This window comes from Ceratotherium simum, chromosome 2 (genome assembly GCF_057802395.1).
Source record: "Ceratotherium simum simum isolate JZ-2026a chromosome 2, ASM5780239v1, whole genome shotgun sequence".
NCBI classification, from domain to species: domain Eukaryota; kingdom Metazoa; phylum Chordata; class Mammalia; order Perissodactyla; family Rhinocerotidae; genus Ceratotherium; species Ceratotherium simum.
Window position 1 is genome coordinate 8,367,119 of NC_141901.1, and position 17,968 is coordinate 8,385,086.

At 39.4% G+C, this 17,968-nt stretch overlaps 1 protein-coding gene across 1 annotated transcript in view; it reads left to right on the plus strand.

Moving 5' to 3' along the window:
* DNM3 (dynamin 3) overlaps nt 1-17,968 on the plus strand; it is a 532,803-nt gene that overhangs the window by 198,409 nt on the left and 316,426 nt on the right. Inside the window, exon 11 of the mRNA XM_004425038.3 lies at nt 13,002-13,088. Coding sequence (XP_004425095.1) covers nt 13,002-13,088 — 87 coding nt within the window. The remainder of the gene's footprint in view (nt 1-13,001; nt 13,089-17,968) is intronic.

The following is a 17,968-nucleotide window of genomic DNA, read 5'->3' on the forward strand; positions in this document are numbered from 1 at the left end:
AGTTACCTGGCAGAAAAACTCAAATGAAGAGAAGATGTAAGTGGTGAAGGAGGAAAGCAGGCTAGATTCCTAGATGTCAATGCTAAAAGAAAAGGAGTTTAAGTAGAACTAGCTTGGGGCCCAGAAGTGGCTTTGGTGCTTCAGCCCTGTTCTCTAAACCTTTTACTATTCTTTCACCTTGTTCCTTAAAGTTCTAGTTTCTCTTCTCCAAAATAAGAAAAACCATAGGAGTTAAGGGACTGAGGAAAGGGGAAAGAGTGCACATGGAGAAGAAAAACAGTCTTTATACCAGTTCTTCATTTGGAAATTTGAAGCAAGTTAATAATACTTCGCATCCCTGCTGTCTTTGCCTCAAAATGCAGTCAGTCGTGTGACCTGTATAGTTAAAGCTCTCTTAATTGACTTACAGAATTAACCACATGGATGGCCACCCTCAGCAGACACATGTCTTCAGCCAAAGGCTTCTCTCTATGTTGCCCATACATTCCTGCCCCCATCAGTTAAGCTGTCTTCTTTCCAAGGGCCAATTGTGTTGTGTTTGTCCTCAAACCTGTTTAGGCCAGTTGTGCTTCTTATTTTAATTATGTAGTTTAAATGAAGAGTAAATAAACTGATCAAATGCAGAAAAGACTGAATTTTGTTTCTATAAAAACTCAGCTTTGGAAAGACTTGATAAAGGTTAGCTACAAAAGCTTTGCTATTGCCTAGGTGTAGGTAGGACAACACTAAAAGAACGTGGGGGGTGTTATACAAGTCTAGATGGGCTCTGCATTTGGGTTATTCACAAGTGTCTTCAGGTTCTCCCTCTACTTTGAAGAGAGCAAAACTGGGAATTATAGATGAAGGAAGTGGTTTATGTAAGACAGAAGACGCATAACTCCAATCAGCAGATCCATATGCAGAGAACAGGCCTTGGCCTTACATCAAAAGATTGGCACATGTGTGTATTGGCACATTTATGTTTTAACTTATATAAAGTGTTTATGGTATGGATGAATTTTTTTTTTTATCGTTTCCCATTGTATCCAACATACTGGAAAACCAACAATCGGTCCTGATGGCATGGGATGAGACAGCTTGTTCCCGGACACTTTTTGGCTTCTATTCTTTGCTCTCCACCCTTTGAACCTCCCTTTCCATTATGCTCTCTGGATCAATGGTGGTTGTATATTTGTACTGTCTTCTCAAAACATTTTATATTTTGCCTTAAGTAAAACCTATCTTTCTCCCTGAGATTATTGTTTATCCTGTAGCTTTCTTCACTGAGGGTTATTTATTGGCCTAAACCCAAAGAATCTAAGGGCCTGGATCAAGCACAGCATTTGCCTACTTCTCCTTTTGTGGCTTCCAAACATTATTGCATTATTCCTTCACCTTCCTATAAAAAGTCTTCCATTAAAGCCAGGTGTGACCAACTCTGCCACACTTTTCTCTTCTATTCACTGTCACCATCAAGTCCTGGTCAGTCTCCTGGCTTACATTTTTCCTCCCCATCCTAAATTCACCTTCACCTTGGATGACTTGAGTAGAGATCCATGTAGAGATCATGTCCAACACCCAATAGCTACTGTTTTCTGCAGTCTTTGACTCCAGTGGCTCTCCATTCATTCCACGCTAGCATCACACTTCTGTGACCTTTTCCAGTCCTTGTCATCATGAACAAATGTTCTACCAAGAGATTCTTCAGAAATTTCAGGCTCTAAATCTAGGGTTTTCAGAATGCTGATCAGCCCCTCTTACCCTCTTTAGATTTTAAGTCATTTGGAAAATTAGTAGAAAAGCTAAAAGGAGGATTGAAATTTAGTATCCACTTTGCTGCTGATAAATCTAGATTGGAAAACATGGCTGGGACTTGCTGCTAAAGTGGGAGCCTCCTGTTACTTCCTCTTCCAGCAGTAAACCTTAGAATCCACGATGGTGGAGAGAGTTAGCGTGCCCCCATAAGCAACATGGAGTACTGTGGCTTGCCTCACATCTATGGGCATGTAAACCAGTCCGAGTTAGAGATCCATATGTGAGCAGTGATTTAGTGCATCCACCCCACGCAACAGAGAGCTGTGGCCCGACGCACGTCAGGTTCTTACGGTCTTTGCAATCAACAGGGCTTTTTCTGTCTTTTCTGTGAGGTGGAGAAAATGACAGGAGTTTCTTCCATAGTACTTTCCCAAGAGGGCAGAAGTGTTGGTGGAAGTTCTTACTTTGTGAGTGAGGTGTGAAGGGTGCTGGGGAGGAGGAAGGGAGAAAATTGTTCTTTATAACTAATATTTTGCCATAAGCTCCAACTCTTCCAGCTCTCTCACTCCTGTACTCTCCCTATAACCATTCTTTTTTTTTTTTTTTAAAGATTTTATTTATTTTATTTTTTGCCCCTAAAGCCCCAGTAGATAGTTGTATGTCATAGCTGCACACCCTTCTAGTTGCTGTATGTGGGACTCGGCCTCAGGATGGACAGAGAAGTGGTGCCTCAATGCGCACCCGGGATCCGAACCCGGGCCGCCAGCATCGCAGCGCACACACTTAACCACCAAGCCACAGGGCCGGCCCCCCTATAACCATTCTTTAAACTCAAAGTGACCTTCAGACCATTGGCCTCTGTTCTCTTCCAAATTACCTGTCTCCTCCTGATTTTATTTTCTTTCCTGACTATTGTATCAGTCTGGGTCCAAACAGAAGAGAGAAATCACATAGCAATTTGAACAGGGAATGTTTACTATAAAAAAATCTTAACTACAACAGGGGATTAGAGGAATGAGGGATTGGCTAGTAAGAAGTTAAGAGAACTACTGAATATAGGAATAATAGATATAAGGAGCAGGTGCTAAGAGGCACCTGGGGAAGAGGACCCCTTCCCAGGGCTCAGATCCAGACCTCCTGGAAGAAGGCGGGCACGGATGTAACTCACTGAATGGCAGAAAAGTTGCTGTAGTATTGTGCCGGCCGAACTTGCTGGAAATCTGCCCCCTGGAGCATGCTGGAAGGGAAAAGCCATCCATGGGGAGATGTCTCACTGGAAGCACTCTGCTACAAAACAGTTCAAAGTGGGGGGCAGGGGTGCCAGGGGGCTGTGGCTGCCTTGCGCTGCAGGAGCCTGCTTGAGCCTGCCTTTTCCTCGCACAATCTGTCTCCAGGTCCAGCGCCTCTCCTGACAAAGCTTCACATTGTTTCAGCTGGCAAAGGAAAATTATTTAAAGGGCCCAGAATTATTTTCACAGAGTGGGCAAGGAGGTTCAATTTGGAGCCGAGAGGCAATAAATTGACAACCAGCACCTCCACCTTTAGCTTTTTACTTCAATTCTGCCTGGATTAACTTTGCCACCTGTTGAAACTCCAAGGCTGATCAAATGTACTGTTTGTCTTTATTTCCCTTTCTCCCAGGTTGCTGAAGAGCTTGGAGATAATTGTCCATCTGTGTGGATTAGTGCCATGACACAGCCATAGTCTTCAGCTACGTTAATGACTTTCGGTGTTCTCCACAATAGCGATGTTAAACTTTGAACGCTCTCTTTAAGCCTTTTTGCTCATCACTTTCATCCTTACTTTCAGTAATAATTTCACAGAGAAAATAGAGGCCATAAAGGGGAATCTTAATTTCCTGTCTTCTAACCCTCAAACTTATGGAAGTATTCCCAGCCATGCCCAACTTCTCTGTTTCTGTTGAGGTAGTGTCCATGATGAGGGCTGGGCTCCTACCTGTGTTTTTTCTTAGGAAAAAAAGTTTATGCTTACTATCTTTACTTTCTTGTCTCCAGTGAATTCCTTAACCCTCTGCAGTTTGGTTTCCACCCCACCACTCTACTGAAATAACTATGGCAAAGGCCAGCCAGAGACCTGATTGCTAAATGTAATGGCATTCTTATTCCTGATACTGTATTCCACTCCATTTGAACTGACACCGCTCTCTCATGGGTCCTCTTCCATCTTTCTCATGATTTGTCCTCCATCTCCTTCAAGAGTTAATCCACCTTTGCCTCTAAACACGGGAGTCTTGCAGAGCTTGCTCCTTGTTTTCTTCTCTTCTCCCTGTCCTTTTCCATGGCAGATCATACCTCCCACAGCTCAACCACCACTTAAAATATCGTTGATTCTCCAATCTAGACCTCCAGCTCCAGCCTCTTTACTGAAATGTTTACTCTACAGTCTACTGCAACTACTCTCTTTTCTAACTTGAGGCTCTAGACATTTTTTTATTTTTTATTTTTTTTATTTTTTTTTTGTGAGGAGATCAGCCCTGTGCTAACATCCGCCAATCCTCCTCTTTTTTGGCTGAGGAAGACGGCCCTGGGCTAACATCTGTGCCCATCTTCCTCCACTTTATATGGGACGCCGCCACAGCATGGCTTGCCAAGCAGTGCGTCGGTGCGCGCTCGGGATCCGAACCAGCGAACCCCGGGCTGCCACAGCGGAGCGCGTGCACCTAACCGCTTGCGCCACCGGGCCGGCCCCGACATTTTTTTTTTTAAACTAAATGACTCCAGTGGCCTCCTAACTGATCTTTCTACCTCCAGTCTGGCCAGCCTCAAACTCATCCTCCCCACTGCTGTCAAGGTGGCCCTTCTAAAATACGGACATCGATTTTGCCTGTTCCTTCAAAATTGTTCAGCGGCTCCTCATAGCTTGAGAATAAAGTTCAAATCATTTACGGCTGTGTTTAGTTTCACCATCTGATCTCTGAATACTTCTCCAGCTACATCTGTTGTCACTTTCTGCTTGCTTCAGCCATTCTAAGTGATTTGCACTATCCTCAAAGATTTTTCATGCCCTTAGTATTTGCACATGTGATTCTCTTTGTTTAGAATGTCTCCTTTTCCCTCCTGTCTTCACCTGCCATTTCCTCTCATTTTTTAAGATCCCAGCTCAAACATCATCTTTTCCCCCAAAAAATCTTCCTGTAGGACCTCTATGAGTTCTCTCCTGGTGTCCATCCTCACTCAGTGCTTCAGTTGGCACCCTATGTTTACTTCTGTCATAACATTTACGATACTACACTGCGATTTGTTTGTAATTTATAGGTGAATGCCGCCTCTTGCTGATTATGAGCTCTTTTTAAAAAAGAACTGTGTTTTATCATCTTGTTCCTGGCACCTAACACAATGACTAACCCTACATAAGAGGCATTCCATAAATATTTATTAACAATTTAGATGTTCTAAAGTTATCCTAATGGTAAAATAACCTGTACTTGGTTTTAAAAGAATATTTTAGTCATTCCTTTTAAAATGCTAAAATTTAGAGAAATTACTTTCAAATATCCTTTTTTTTATTCCTCATTTTGATGTTCTTGATTTTTGGCCTTATTATGTCTACCTTCAAGTTCTTTTACTTTAAAACTGGTCTAATTAAAATCTTTTGCAAAGCAAAATAATCCTAATTAAAGTTGAGTATGCCAGGACTTACTACTTGACCCCTTTCGAACATGAGCCATAGATAAGGTGACCATATAATTTATTGTCCAATGCAGGACATTTCTGAAATGGAAATGGGGAGCTATTAATACTTTCACTGGCATAATAGGAGTAAAGGCAATATATATATGTATATAACTTTAAACAGTCTTTTCATTTACAATTCCTCATGATGAATGTCTTATGTGTAAAATATTGAATCTTTTTTTCTTAAGCCACATAAATAAACCTTAGTGAAAACACAGGATTTATGTGCATTCAAGTAACAAAGCACAAAGCTAGACTTTTGTCATGGGGGAATGCATTTCTTCTTGGATGTTTTCTCACTGTTGTCTCTGGGGCACTGGAGGACGAGACAGGAACATCAGAGCTTTATGAGCTATTTGGCTTCATTCCAAGGACTTCTCAACTTTGGAATTTTCTGGTGGGCATTAGCTTTCAGCTGCTTTTCTTTACCTCTTCTACGGTGCATCATTTCGGGGTCCTGAGGTTCTTTTCAGGAAACACTGAGAGAAACATCTTGTTTTTTTAACCACAGTTTAGCAACTGTGCCATTCATTGGCCTCTTGGGAAGCCACATTCTTGGATCGCCATCATACCAATTAATTGATTTTTTTTCCCCTTGCTTAGAAAAAAGAAAAAAGCTTTGCAGGGAAATAAAAAGGTACCTTAGTTGGCTGTTAGAAATATAGGGAATGATTTTTTTTATTAAAAAGTGCTGTTAGAAGAAATGCTGAATTTTGTGGTATGTTAGGTAAGTAAACATCTGGCCCTGAATACACATAACTAAACGGATGACTCCGAAGTCCTTACCATGGCTTTCAGGCCCTACATGATCTTCCCCTTTTCATCTCTAAACTCCTCCCACTCTCCCCTCCCCTCAGTCCGCTCCAGCCACACTGGTTTCCTTGTTTCTTCAACAGGTTGAGGAGACATCATGGCAGGGCCTGGGCACTTCTCATTTGCAGTGTTGGAAATGCTCTGCCTCGAGACGTCACATGGGTCACACTCTTCTTTTAGTTCTCTGCTCAGATGCCACCTAATCAGAGTCTTTGTCTGACCTTTCTATCTACAGTTGTACACGCCTCCCTGCACACACGCGCGCCCGCGCGCACACACACACGTCACTCTTCATCTACTTACCAAACTTTGTTTTTCTTTGCGGCACACATGACACATGAATTATACTATATATGCCTTTCATTTTTGTTGTTGTTGTTGGATAACGAAGGGACTTTGAAAATGTAAGCTCCCTGAGAGTAGAGACTTGGTTTATTAAGCTCATCACTCTATTCACAACCCCTAAAACAGCCAGGTTTTCAATAATAATTATTGGATGAATAATTGAAAGAATAAATGAATCATGTCTCATTGACTTGGCAGGTAATGAACAGTTTGGCTGAAGTAGCCACTGGGTTACCTTCCATGAGTTTGTGGTATGAAAGAGAATAGCTGCAAAGCATCGTGCTCAAATAGGGCTTTCTCTTAGGTCTGGATAGATCTGCTGTAGTTTTTACCCTGTACAAAAAGACTCACACTGTGCCTCCTCTAATGACTGGCTGTCCAGGCCAACAGACTCGGCTGTGCTTTGCATGTAGTAGATGCTTCACGTAATAGGCCATGATACTCAGCTTTCAAATCAGGCTGATTATTAAAGTCTGAACATTTTATTGGTATTGTAGAGAATTCAGGTCTGGGACTTGGTTTTTAAGGGATAGGAATCTCACCTTTGTTGTTGTTGCCTGTTTTTAAGCTTTTTTTTGAGGTGTAATTGACATGTAGCATTATATTAGTTTCAGGTGTACACCATAATGATTCAATATTTATATATATTGTGAAATGATCATCACAATAGGTCTAGTTAACAACATCCATCACCACACATAGTTATACAATTTTTTTTTTCTCGTGATGAGAACTTGTAAGATCTACTGTCTTAGCAACTTTCAGATATGCAACACAGTGTTCATTATAGTCACCATGCTGTACGTTACATCCCCAGGACTTATTTATTTTGTAACTGGAAGTTTGTACCTTTTGACCCCCTTCACCTATTTCACCCACCCACCACCCCACACCTCTGGCAACCACCAATCTGTTCTCTGTATCTATGAGCTTGGTTGTTGTTTTGTTTTTTGTTTTTTTTTTTTAGATTTCACATGTAAGTGAGATCATATGGTATTTGTCTTTCTGTGTCTGACTTATTGCACTTAGCATAATTTTCTCAAGGTCCATCCATGTTGTCACAAATGTCAAGATTTCCTTCTTTTTTATGGCTGAATAATATTCTAGGAATCTCATCTTTTAATCTCGCAATTCATTAAAGGATTTATGATCTTAATAATTAAATCTTAATTTATAATTCACCCTGCCCTCTGCTTTTCCTCTTGCCTTCTGTTTTTATTTTTATTTTTATTTTTTTTAATTTTATTTATTTATTTTTTCCCCCAAAGCCCCAGTAGATAGTTGTATGTCGTAGTTGCACAGCCTTCTAGTTGCTGTATATGGGACGCCGCCTCAGCATGGCGGGAGAAGCGGTGCGTCGGTGCGCGCCCGGGATCCGAACCCGGGCTGCCAGCAGTGGAGCGCGTGAACTTAACCGCCAAGCCACGGGGCCGGCCCTGATTTTTATTTTTAATTGCTCACTAATATGTCTACCAAGATAAACTTGGAAAGAGAGTAGGTAAAAACCTGTTATTATCTTCAGGTGTTGTTTTGATGCAGTATCAACCCTACTCTGACCTCCTATTTGGGTGTTTTCTGAAGTACTTAGTGAGGCTATGTCCCTTCTGACTACCTTTCAGTTTTATTTCACTCAATGTTGGACTTTTTGTTTTTATTCCTTAGCCTTTGCTAAATAATGCAAGAGTTCTCATTTCCTGCGTAGAAGAAATGGTATGGTGAGGTATATGATCGAAGAACATACTAACATATGTTCTTCGATCATATACCTCACCATTTCTCCCACCATTTGTAGAAAGTATTTGAGGTTTAGAGATTTGCGATTTGCCCACTTAGAGAAAGAGGGCTAACAGTATTTCTTTCTCTCTGACCACTTTACCCAAGGCCACCTGGATGGAACCTAGCTCCCTTTCTTTTTCTAGCAACTTCACTTAGGTCTTCTGAGATTTCCCATATGCCACTCCCCAAATATAGAACACGTGATTAAACATTTTCCCATTTACTCTTGTGCAACATCTTGACCTCTTGACACTAGAATTGTTTCTCACTTTTGATCACCTTTGTAAGTGTGAATGCTTCTATTTTTCCCTTTTTCATAACAAATGTGTTATGCCCAGATAAGTATTTTCTCATCTCCTGAATAAGTCCAACATCATGCTGTACACAAATAAAGAACTATTAGGGATTTTTAGGCAGATTTTAATTCACAGAAATGGAATAAAATTATTGTATGCTTTTAAGCAGTAAAATCATTATTGCTACTCAGTTTGTAGTGAGTGGCCAACAATGGAAGGTTTATAGCTTTTTGATCAAAACAAAGCCCGTGTCTTTAGGTCAGCCAAACCAATCAACTCAAGTCCTGTGCGTCAAAGAAATTTTGTTCTGATTTTAGTTTATTTTCTCAGTGATGTTTGGTATGAAACTATAAGCAGATGGTTACCGTAACCTGAGTCTTTGTTTAAGGCATTGAACTAGTTACTCATGAAGGTATAGAAATCTTGCCTGGTCTTGTGCCTGTTCCAAGAGAAACCTAATAGCGTGGCACTCATGATCTGATTAATCAATAGTTAATAAAGTTTATAAGTGTGCAATTTTTGTTTTATTGGCTAGAAATGTCTTTCAAGTGATTTTTTCTTCCTCTAGGGGAAAATGTGGTCCAGCTTAAAATTAAATTTTTATATTGAGGTCTCACCAAAATAATTAAACATTACCCTAAATAACACTTAAAATATTGAATTTTATTAAAACATGTTTTTGGAGCCAGCCCTGATGGCCTAGCAGTTAAAGTTCAGCATACTCTGCTTCGGCAGCCCTGGTTCAGTTCCCTGGCGCGGAACCACACCACTCATCTGTCAGTAGCCATGCTGTGGCAGTGGCTCACATAGAAGAACCAGGAGAACTTACAACTATACACGACTATGTACTGAGGCTTTGTGAGGGGAAAAGAGAGAAAAAAGGAGGAAGATTGGCTACAGATGGTAGCTTAGGACAAATCTTCCCCTACAAAAAAAAAAAAAAGTTTTTGTATTTTTTAGAAATTATTGCTGCTTTCTCTCAGAACGTTTATGGTTAAAATTTTCTCTTAGAATTACATATTCAAAGTTTAGATTCCTAAAGTTATTTTATTATATTGTTTTTCCATAGACTCTTTGTTAGATTCTTCCATAGAATAGGAATATTCTATGTAATTTGAACAATAAACTATTTAGAAATAATTTACCATTTAATAGATGTCTAGCTTTGTCTAGAAGCTTCACTGTCATTATTTAGGTATCAAATCCTCTGAGACCTTCTCAGAGCAGATTTAACCATTTATTTCTTTGTGCTTTTTCTTGCTCTTTGAGAAATATTTCTCTCTTATATGACAATTTATCTGTATAGTCAACCTGCCACTCAAGACTGTGAAGTTTTTAATATCAGGTGCTTTGACATAAACTGAGTATGCAGCTGGCCTATAGCAGGTGCCCAATGAATGTTTGTTAAATGAATGACTGATGTGAAATAAATTTAGGAATATGATATTATTATAACCAATAGCAAAGCCTTAATTCCTTGACCCTATATAAATCAATTTACAGAATATTTAAATACTTAATAGGGGAATAAAGGTCTAAAAGTAGTATCTTCTGGATCAATATTATTTTGGCATACATGGTTAGAAGTTTGTTGACTTTGACAAAGTAAACACATTCTTACAACTGTAGGCTTTTAATTCCGCATCCAGAGCAAAGGAGGTAAAAAATGATAATGATTTAAATGGTTGAGGAAACTGATTGCTCCTTAAGTAAGAGACATAGAAGAGAGGTGAGGGATTGAACTGAGCAATCAGAGTGGAGTATCTTTTAAGAGTAAGTTAAGAGTCGTACAAACTGAGCAAGGACTCCCGTTGAATGAGCTGATGAAATGAATGGCAGAAAGCCGAATCAGAAATCATTTTGATTGTCAGTAGAACGTTTTTTCGCCTTCTTCCTATATGTATTATGAGAAGCATTGGGAAAGCCAGCAATTACAATAAACATTTTGATTTTTACACTCCCACACCCTTTTTTATGCTCCTACAAGCCTTTCAAGATCAACCAGCTGGAAACCAGGCCGGCTTCATCACTGCCTTTCAATGATGCCTGAGTCTTGCACTGCTTAGTGTCTCCTTCTATATTTCTCCTCCTCTGCCTCCATGAGGGCAGTTCTTCTAGAATGTTCTCTTTCTCTTTTGTTCCACTTAGAATTTAGGTTCATTTACTTCCAGTTGTCTCAATTGTAGGTACAAAATTATGGCTCTGGGGGGTTCCTTCCTGGTGAAGTTAAGCTCATAGGTAGTAAGCTTGGAAAGATCAGGAGACACACATACTAAATCAATCGTACTGCCAAGGCCAGTAGATTGGAGGATTCTCAGATGTTTCTACTTCATGGGATACTCTTGTCATTTTGACCTTTCCTTGACTTAATGATGGCTGCTTGCTAGCCTGGGGTACTTCAGCTATCAAGTATTTAGTTTCTGAATAAATATTTATATCACCACTCTTTGGTGTTTTAAAAATAACCTTCTGCTATAATCCATTTTCTAAACGCTGCTAAAGGCATTTCTCTCCTCCTCAGTCGACCACTATTGCTTATGTGGTCAATTCTCTGTAGGAGCGTGGTTTTATATTAGTGCGGCTGTTGTCAAAAAGCAAGCATCCCCTGATGGTTTAGGATGCTCTCTGAGTGCGGAGGGGGAACACTTGCTCTGGTGACCTAGGGCAGGCTAGTGGTTAGTGCCAGATATATCACCCAGGTTTGTAGAAGTCAAGAAGGACCAGTATCGATCAGCTATCCATTCCATACTTAGAAACCTTTTATAGGCCCCCCAAAATAACTTGCAGTATTCTCAGGGTGTGAAAAGCTCTTCTAGGATGATAAAACTTTCCCTGGAGAATGTTTCCAAGACTTGAAATGGAAGCTCTGTTTGTATTTTGCAGTTATTCATGAAATAAACCCCCAAATGAGCATATATCTCAGTATTTAGCTAGGAGTCCCAGTAAGGGGGAGCTGGTGACACCATGAAGAGACACTGCACTGTGATTTTTGAAGTGACCAAGGCAGCTGGGTTTCTATGTTTTTATAATGTTATAAAAGCACTCTATATCCACTGTGGAAAAGTTTGGAAAATGCATAGAAATATATAGAAAAAATTCAAACTATGCATAAACCCATGATTCAAAGAGGCTGCTTTGAATCTCTTCAAAGAGATTGAACTTTAATCTCACTATTAACATTTTGTAGTGTTTGTGTAGATCTTTGTGCACAGACAGTAGACTTGCAGCATTAGGAGATTTAACATGTATATGTGATTTGTGATCATGATGGTTCCATGAAGTAATGCAGTTTATCTTGCTGAGACACTAATGTACACCATGTATGATATAAAATTGGTGTACACAGTGACCCCAGGTGACCATGGAGCAGCCACATCTCAGGGAGGCCTAGTTATAAGTGCTTGCAAATTTGGGGAAATATTATGTGTTACACGATTACTCAAGAATTTTGGTATTTGTAAGTTCTGGGGCTATATCCTTGAAGGCTTGTTACTATGTGTGCGTGTGTGTGCTCGTGTATAATCACATTATATATTTAGTAGCCTGATTTTCTTCTCTTAGTGTCCATAAGTTTCTGCCCTTAATATCTTTACCGTGTTATTAGATATTATTAAAAAATTAGATATTATTTGGAATGGCTAATTATATCCCATTAGTAGATCTACCTTAATTTAGTTAACATCATTGGACACTTACGTGGTTTATAGAGTTTTATGTATTTGTCTGGTTCGTGTAACAAATTATCCTCAAAGAATAATGGACAAGACCATGGGCTCTAGGGTCCAAGGGCTTGGGTTGGAATCCTGGACCCACCAATCTTGAGCTGGTTAGTCTTGGGCAAGTTACTTAACCTCTCTGTGTTTCACTTTCCTTCTCTTTAAAATGGGGCTAATAATACGATCTATTTCTTACGGTTCTTGTGACTTTTGAATGAGGTGATGCATGAGGTGCTTAGCACACAGCCTGGCATGTGGTAAGCACTCTATTAATGTTAGTCATTATGCTCTTTCATCCTCGTTTCCATTATCTTTATCTTTGAACTTCATTAAGTGCCAACTCTGTAGAGCAAGTGCTAGATGGTATCTGAGTTTCTGTTTTCTTTGTAGGGAATTTCTCTGCTGGTTTTGAAGTGTTTCCTCTCAGATGGCAAATTTGCTTCTGATTATAATTTGTGGAGCCTCTTTTGTCACTCTGACATACTTCCTTAGAATTTCATGATATTTCACTTTTGCTTCCAGAATTGTAATGTGTATCTTCTGTAAGGTAACATGATTTATCTCTGCTCCTTTTTTTGTGGTATAACTTTTTGAGTATTAACACTCAGATCTATTTTTCTTGACAGCTGGCAAACTTCCCCAGACTATGCGAGGAAACAGAAAGAATTGTCGCTAACCACATTCGCGAGCGAGAAGGGAAAACAAAGGACCAGGTGAGGAGAGGCCTTCTCTGGTGGGCAGGGTCCTTGTGAGAAGTGGAAGGTCTCTCCAAGGTTGTCTGGTGGTCTCCAATTGTCGGCCTATCCCTGAATGGAAAAAAATTACTAAGAACACAACCACATATGTTTATTTTTGTTTATTTATGAATTTTATACATGTGTTGCTACACTAACATCTTGTGTTTGTTAAAAATATGAACAAATATAAAGACTTTAGAAGGATAAAATTTAAAAAGTAGTAATAGGAGTTTCATTATTTTTTCCTCAATGCTTTATGGATTATTTTGTGCAGCCCTAGCATGTACACACCCCACTTTGAAAACCACTAATCCAGAAACATATCACATTTTTTCTTTAAGACAGCGGTTCTTAACTTTTAGTGGGCCCACAGATGGGCACCAGGATATTCATAAATTCCTAAAATGTTATGCAAAATGTTCAGTTTTTTCATTTTTTTTCTGGGGAGAATGGACAAAGCTGTTCATCAACTCATCCATGGAACCTATGATTGAAAAAAAAAGTTTAAGAACAGCTCTTTTAAACATTTCTAACTATTCTGTGAATGTGTATGGTTTGTAAGGAGTGACCTTGAAATTGTCTTCTAATCCTCGCTAGTCCTATGAATTCAAAAGACTATTTTTAAGTTAATTCATTAAAAAAAGTTAAGGACTATGTGAAAATAATGAAAGCTTCTTAAATTTAGGTGGATTTTTTCTTAGTTCCTTGTAAAACATGATAATGGAAAGCACACAGGTTTCAGATGCTCTTCGATTCCAGCGCACAGCTGCAAGTGTGACGGCATGGAGAGGACACTGGACCCAGGCCAGGTGTTCTTCTCAAAATAACAGCATGTTCTTGTGCAAACCACTGCTCAGGACTGTTGTTTTCTCATGTACAACTTGGGATATTGGTCTGTATGACCTCTGAAGTCCTCTGGAAGTTAGCCTTCCAAGATTTTGTGGTTCTCAGGTGAGTTGGAAAGGAGGAGAGAGAGAACTGGGGAAAAGGAGGAAGGCAAAATAGAAGAGAGAGAGAGAGACAAACCACAGAGAGACACACACTTGCAACAGAGGGTGTGTGCGGGGTGGAGTGGGAGTGGAAAGAGAAAGTGAAGATGATGGAGGAAAGGAGGCCCAGCAGGCTGGGATATTTGTGAGTGACTCCAGTAACAACCTGCTCTCTGCTTGAGCTGTGGGATTCATTGCTACTACTTTTTATCATTGTGCTTTGAAAGTTAATTAACCATTATTCATAGTTTTCACTTGTTTTCCAATTTTCACACTTTTGGATATCCACAATAGCCAAAAGTGGAGAAAATAGGTTTTGTGACTTAGTGGAGATAAACAAATCAATGTTAACCCGTGAGCCAGTGAAATCAAGCCTCGGGCCAGATATATAACCCTGAGGCCAGCAGTTCCTCCCAATATCTGATGTCATGGCTGCTGCTAGACCTAGAAAACTTAAGTTCTTAAAACTTAAGTGTCAACTGTACTCCTGACCTTAAGTAAATAAGATAACTGTTTTAATTTAGTGTCATTATTCTATAAAATTCAAATGATAATCTATCCTACTTAACTCTTAGGGATCCTATGTAAAAACAATATCGAGAAAAAAATAGTACAATTATTATCTTAATTATCTTTGTGTCATATCTAAGTCAGTTGAAACAGTTCATGTTTCAGAGTTGTTTTTTTTACTAAAATGACATACGCACACTTAGCATGGTTGTTACGATGGTGGGCTCTGGGTTCAGACTGCCTGAATTTGAATCCCAGCTCTACCCTTTACTTTCTGTGTAAATGCACGAGTTACTCGACGTCTTTACACTGCAGTTTCCTCATCTTAAGGGGGGATAATAATGGTAACTCCTAGGCATTTTGTGAGGATGAAATGAAGTAATTCAAATATAACTCTTAGTTCTTCATTCATTCTAGTTGCTTCTGTTGTTATTACTGAAGAGCTATGACACATAGTAGATATAAACTGTCTTTTCTGATTTGAAGGGAAATTGTCTTCCATCTCGAACTCTGATGTGATTAATTCACTCCCCAAGTGGGAGATAAGGGCTGGGGCAGGCGTCTCCCTCCTAAGTGACCATCTCAGATGCCTGGTCTGACGGTTAACCAACCGCCTGCAGACACTGGTGCTTGCTACCTCTAATGTGGTCCTGTGTAGCATAGTAAAAACACACGTTTTTGCTAATGTGAACCTGTCAGTTTGCATAGATCTCACATTTGAGTTCTGAACTCTGCTACATTGGGCCATATGGTACTTCTGAAGTAGCTGGTCAGAGAGTGACCCATTTCCTCAGGCCTCTGTATCAGAACTGCTTATTTAAGTGGAATTATTACCAACCTCTGCTCTGAAAGCTTTGTGGGGGCAAAAATTCTTCAAAATTTAAAATATGAAAACCATAAATCTGTCTGTGAACTTTTTTCGAAAACAAGGTTTTTTGAACATCTTTGTGTGCCTGCTGTTATTCCAGGTGCTTCCATACATGTTGAAGCAGTTGACTTTGTGGGTGATTACGCTACCAGGGCTATCTTTGCTTTTCTTCAACTAAATATTTAATAACTGTGGGTGAAAAAGGCAGTGAGAAACTCTGAGAAAGTGAAAAAAATGAGAAAAAAATGTACTGTTTTCCTTTTCATCCCCCACATGCGACCTGGCTCTTTTCCTAGGATGAACACAGACTCCCCGTTTCCAGGAATATGAATGAGAACAGCCATAGTTTTTATTTTTTTCCACATTTTTCCTATACTGCAGTCCAAGTTAATGTGCGTGAATGTCCAAGATACTCATGACAACCTTTGGCAACGTTAAGAATTATGTAGATATTTTGCTCTTTATGGTGGCAACAATTTATTTGTGCTTAAATATTATGGTTTGTTGATACAAACTGGTGGCCAAATGGATTTGGGAGTATAACATTTAACAGAATCTGGCTTTATTGTAGGGAGAATAGAGGCAATACCACAGATAATCTAATAATGGTCACTCCTCCTAACTCTTCAGTTTTCTTCATTAAGAGAAGAAACAAAACCGTATCTGATGTTGTGAAACTTCTTCATATAAGTGTGATGTTATTGACCCAATAGCACCTGTGCCTAGACTCTTATGTTTGGTAGTGGGGATGGTTTTGGGGTGATCCCACTTAATGTTTTTTGGCAGGGCCCTTTGGGATTCACAGCAAGATTTGGTCAGATGACCAGTTGAGATTAGCTGCAAAAACAAAGCCTCAGAGCCCATAGCATTGGGTAGTGAGTGAGAAACAATAATAAGTGGTCATGTACTAATTATATGGGAATAAATTACTCCCTTTAAAGCAAATTGTTATTCTAGGCTGGTAGATAGTTATACAATTTACAGCCACAAATATTTGTTGGGCACCTACTATGTGTATCATGCTAGGTTCTGGAGATAAAGTGGTGAACAAGACAAATATAATCCCTGCTTCCATGGAGTTTATAGTCTTGCAGGGAAGCAAAACATCAAACAAAATATATACAAATAATTAATTACATTTGTGGTAAACACCGCAAATAAAAAGTATAAAGTTCAATATATGTAAAATATAATTATTATATATAGACTATATGAGAGTAATAGCATGATCCAACTTGGGCTTGGGTGAGGTGAGGGGATCAGGGAAGGCTTTCCTGAGGAAGTACCCACTGGGGAGGGTTATATAGACTATGTCAGTGAGCGGTTGCCATGAGTGCTCTGATGCACTCAGATGTTACCTTCAATGAAGAGAGGCAGTGTGAAAATACTCGCTGTGGTCATCAAAAGTTCATTCAGCAAAGTCAAAGCGCAGAGCTCTGGAGGTATACAGGCAGGGATTCTTAAGTATTTTTCCCTATCAATAAGTCTCAACATTCTAGAAAGACAAGGGGCCGAGGTGGGAGAACAAAAGGAAACTTAGTAAGGGGAACTCAGTTTTGACTATCTCTGGAATAAAATTCTCTTTCTTCCAGTTTCTGGTTGCTCCACTTTCCTCTTGTTCTCTCTAGGTCTCTTTGTCTCCCATTGAAGAATGTATTCTACAGAGGGACCTTCCAGATCTTGGACTTAGAGTGTATAAGTATCTTATGATTAGAACATTTTCATGTTTACTGGAACATGCATTCAATTCATTCCTTGACAAATCTTGATTGAATGCACATGATGTTCTAGGCACTGGGGATGTGGCAGTGGATACAGCAGATGAGGTCTGTATCCTGAATATGTAAAAACTTACTCTGTCAGCTAGTGGTAGTGCTACAAAGGAAAATAAGGCAGAGTAACAGGATAGAGAGTAACAAGAGTGCTAATTCAGGTAGAATGGGCAGGGAGGATCCCTCTGATGAGGTGATCTTTTAACAGAGACCTGACTGAAGTGTTACTTTGATGATGAAGCCTATTCATCTCAAGGAGGCTTTCTATTTATTTGTATATTGCCCTTTGAGTTGGTTGATGAGATACTTCTCTTGCTTGCCTAGAGGGAACTTAAAGAGATGGAAGAGGAGAGGAAAAATAAGAGATGATATTGCTATTTCGTGGCTAATATATGGTGTCCACAGGAGCAGGAAGTTCTGAGCAGCCTGTCACTGGCCTTCTTGCCACATGTCTTCCTATACACACATGGCTGTCTTTTGAACATCATACATACATTTTAGAGGAATAGAATAATTCTAGGTTCTGTGTTAAGTTAGCAAAGAGTACATGCCTATAAACTATAAAGCTGTTTTCTTCATGTGGGACTCAGAATTTTCATGTAGATTTTTAATTTCTGAATTGAGAGTAAAAATTACAAAAATAATTACATTAATTATTGAAAAAATTAATGCAACTTTTCATTCTAACTGAAGCATCCTTTTTAAAATTAAATGAAG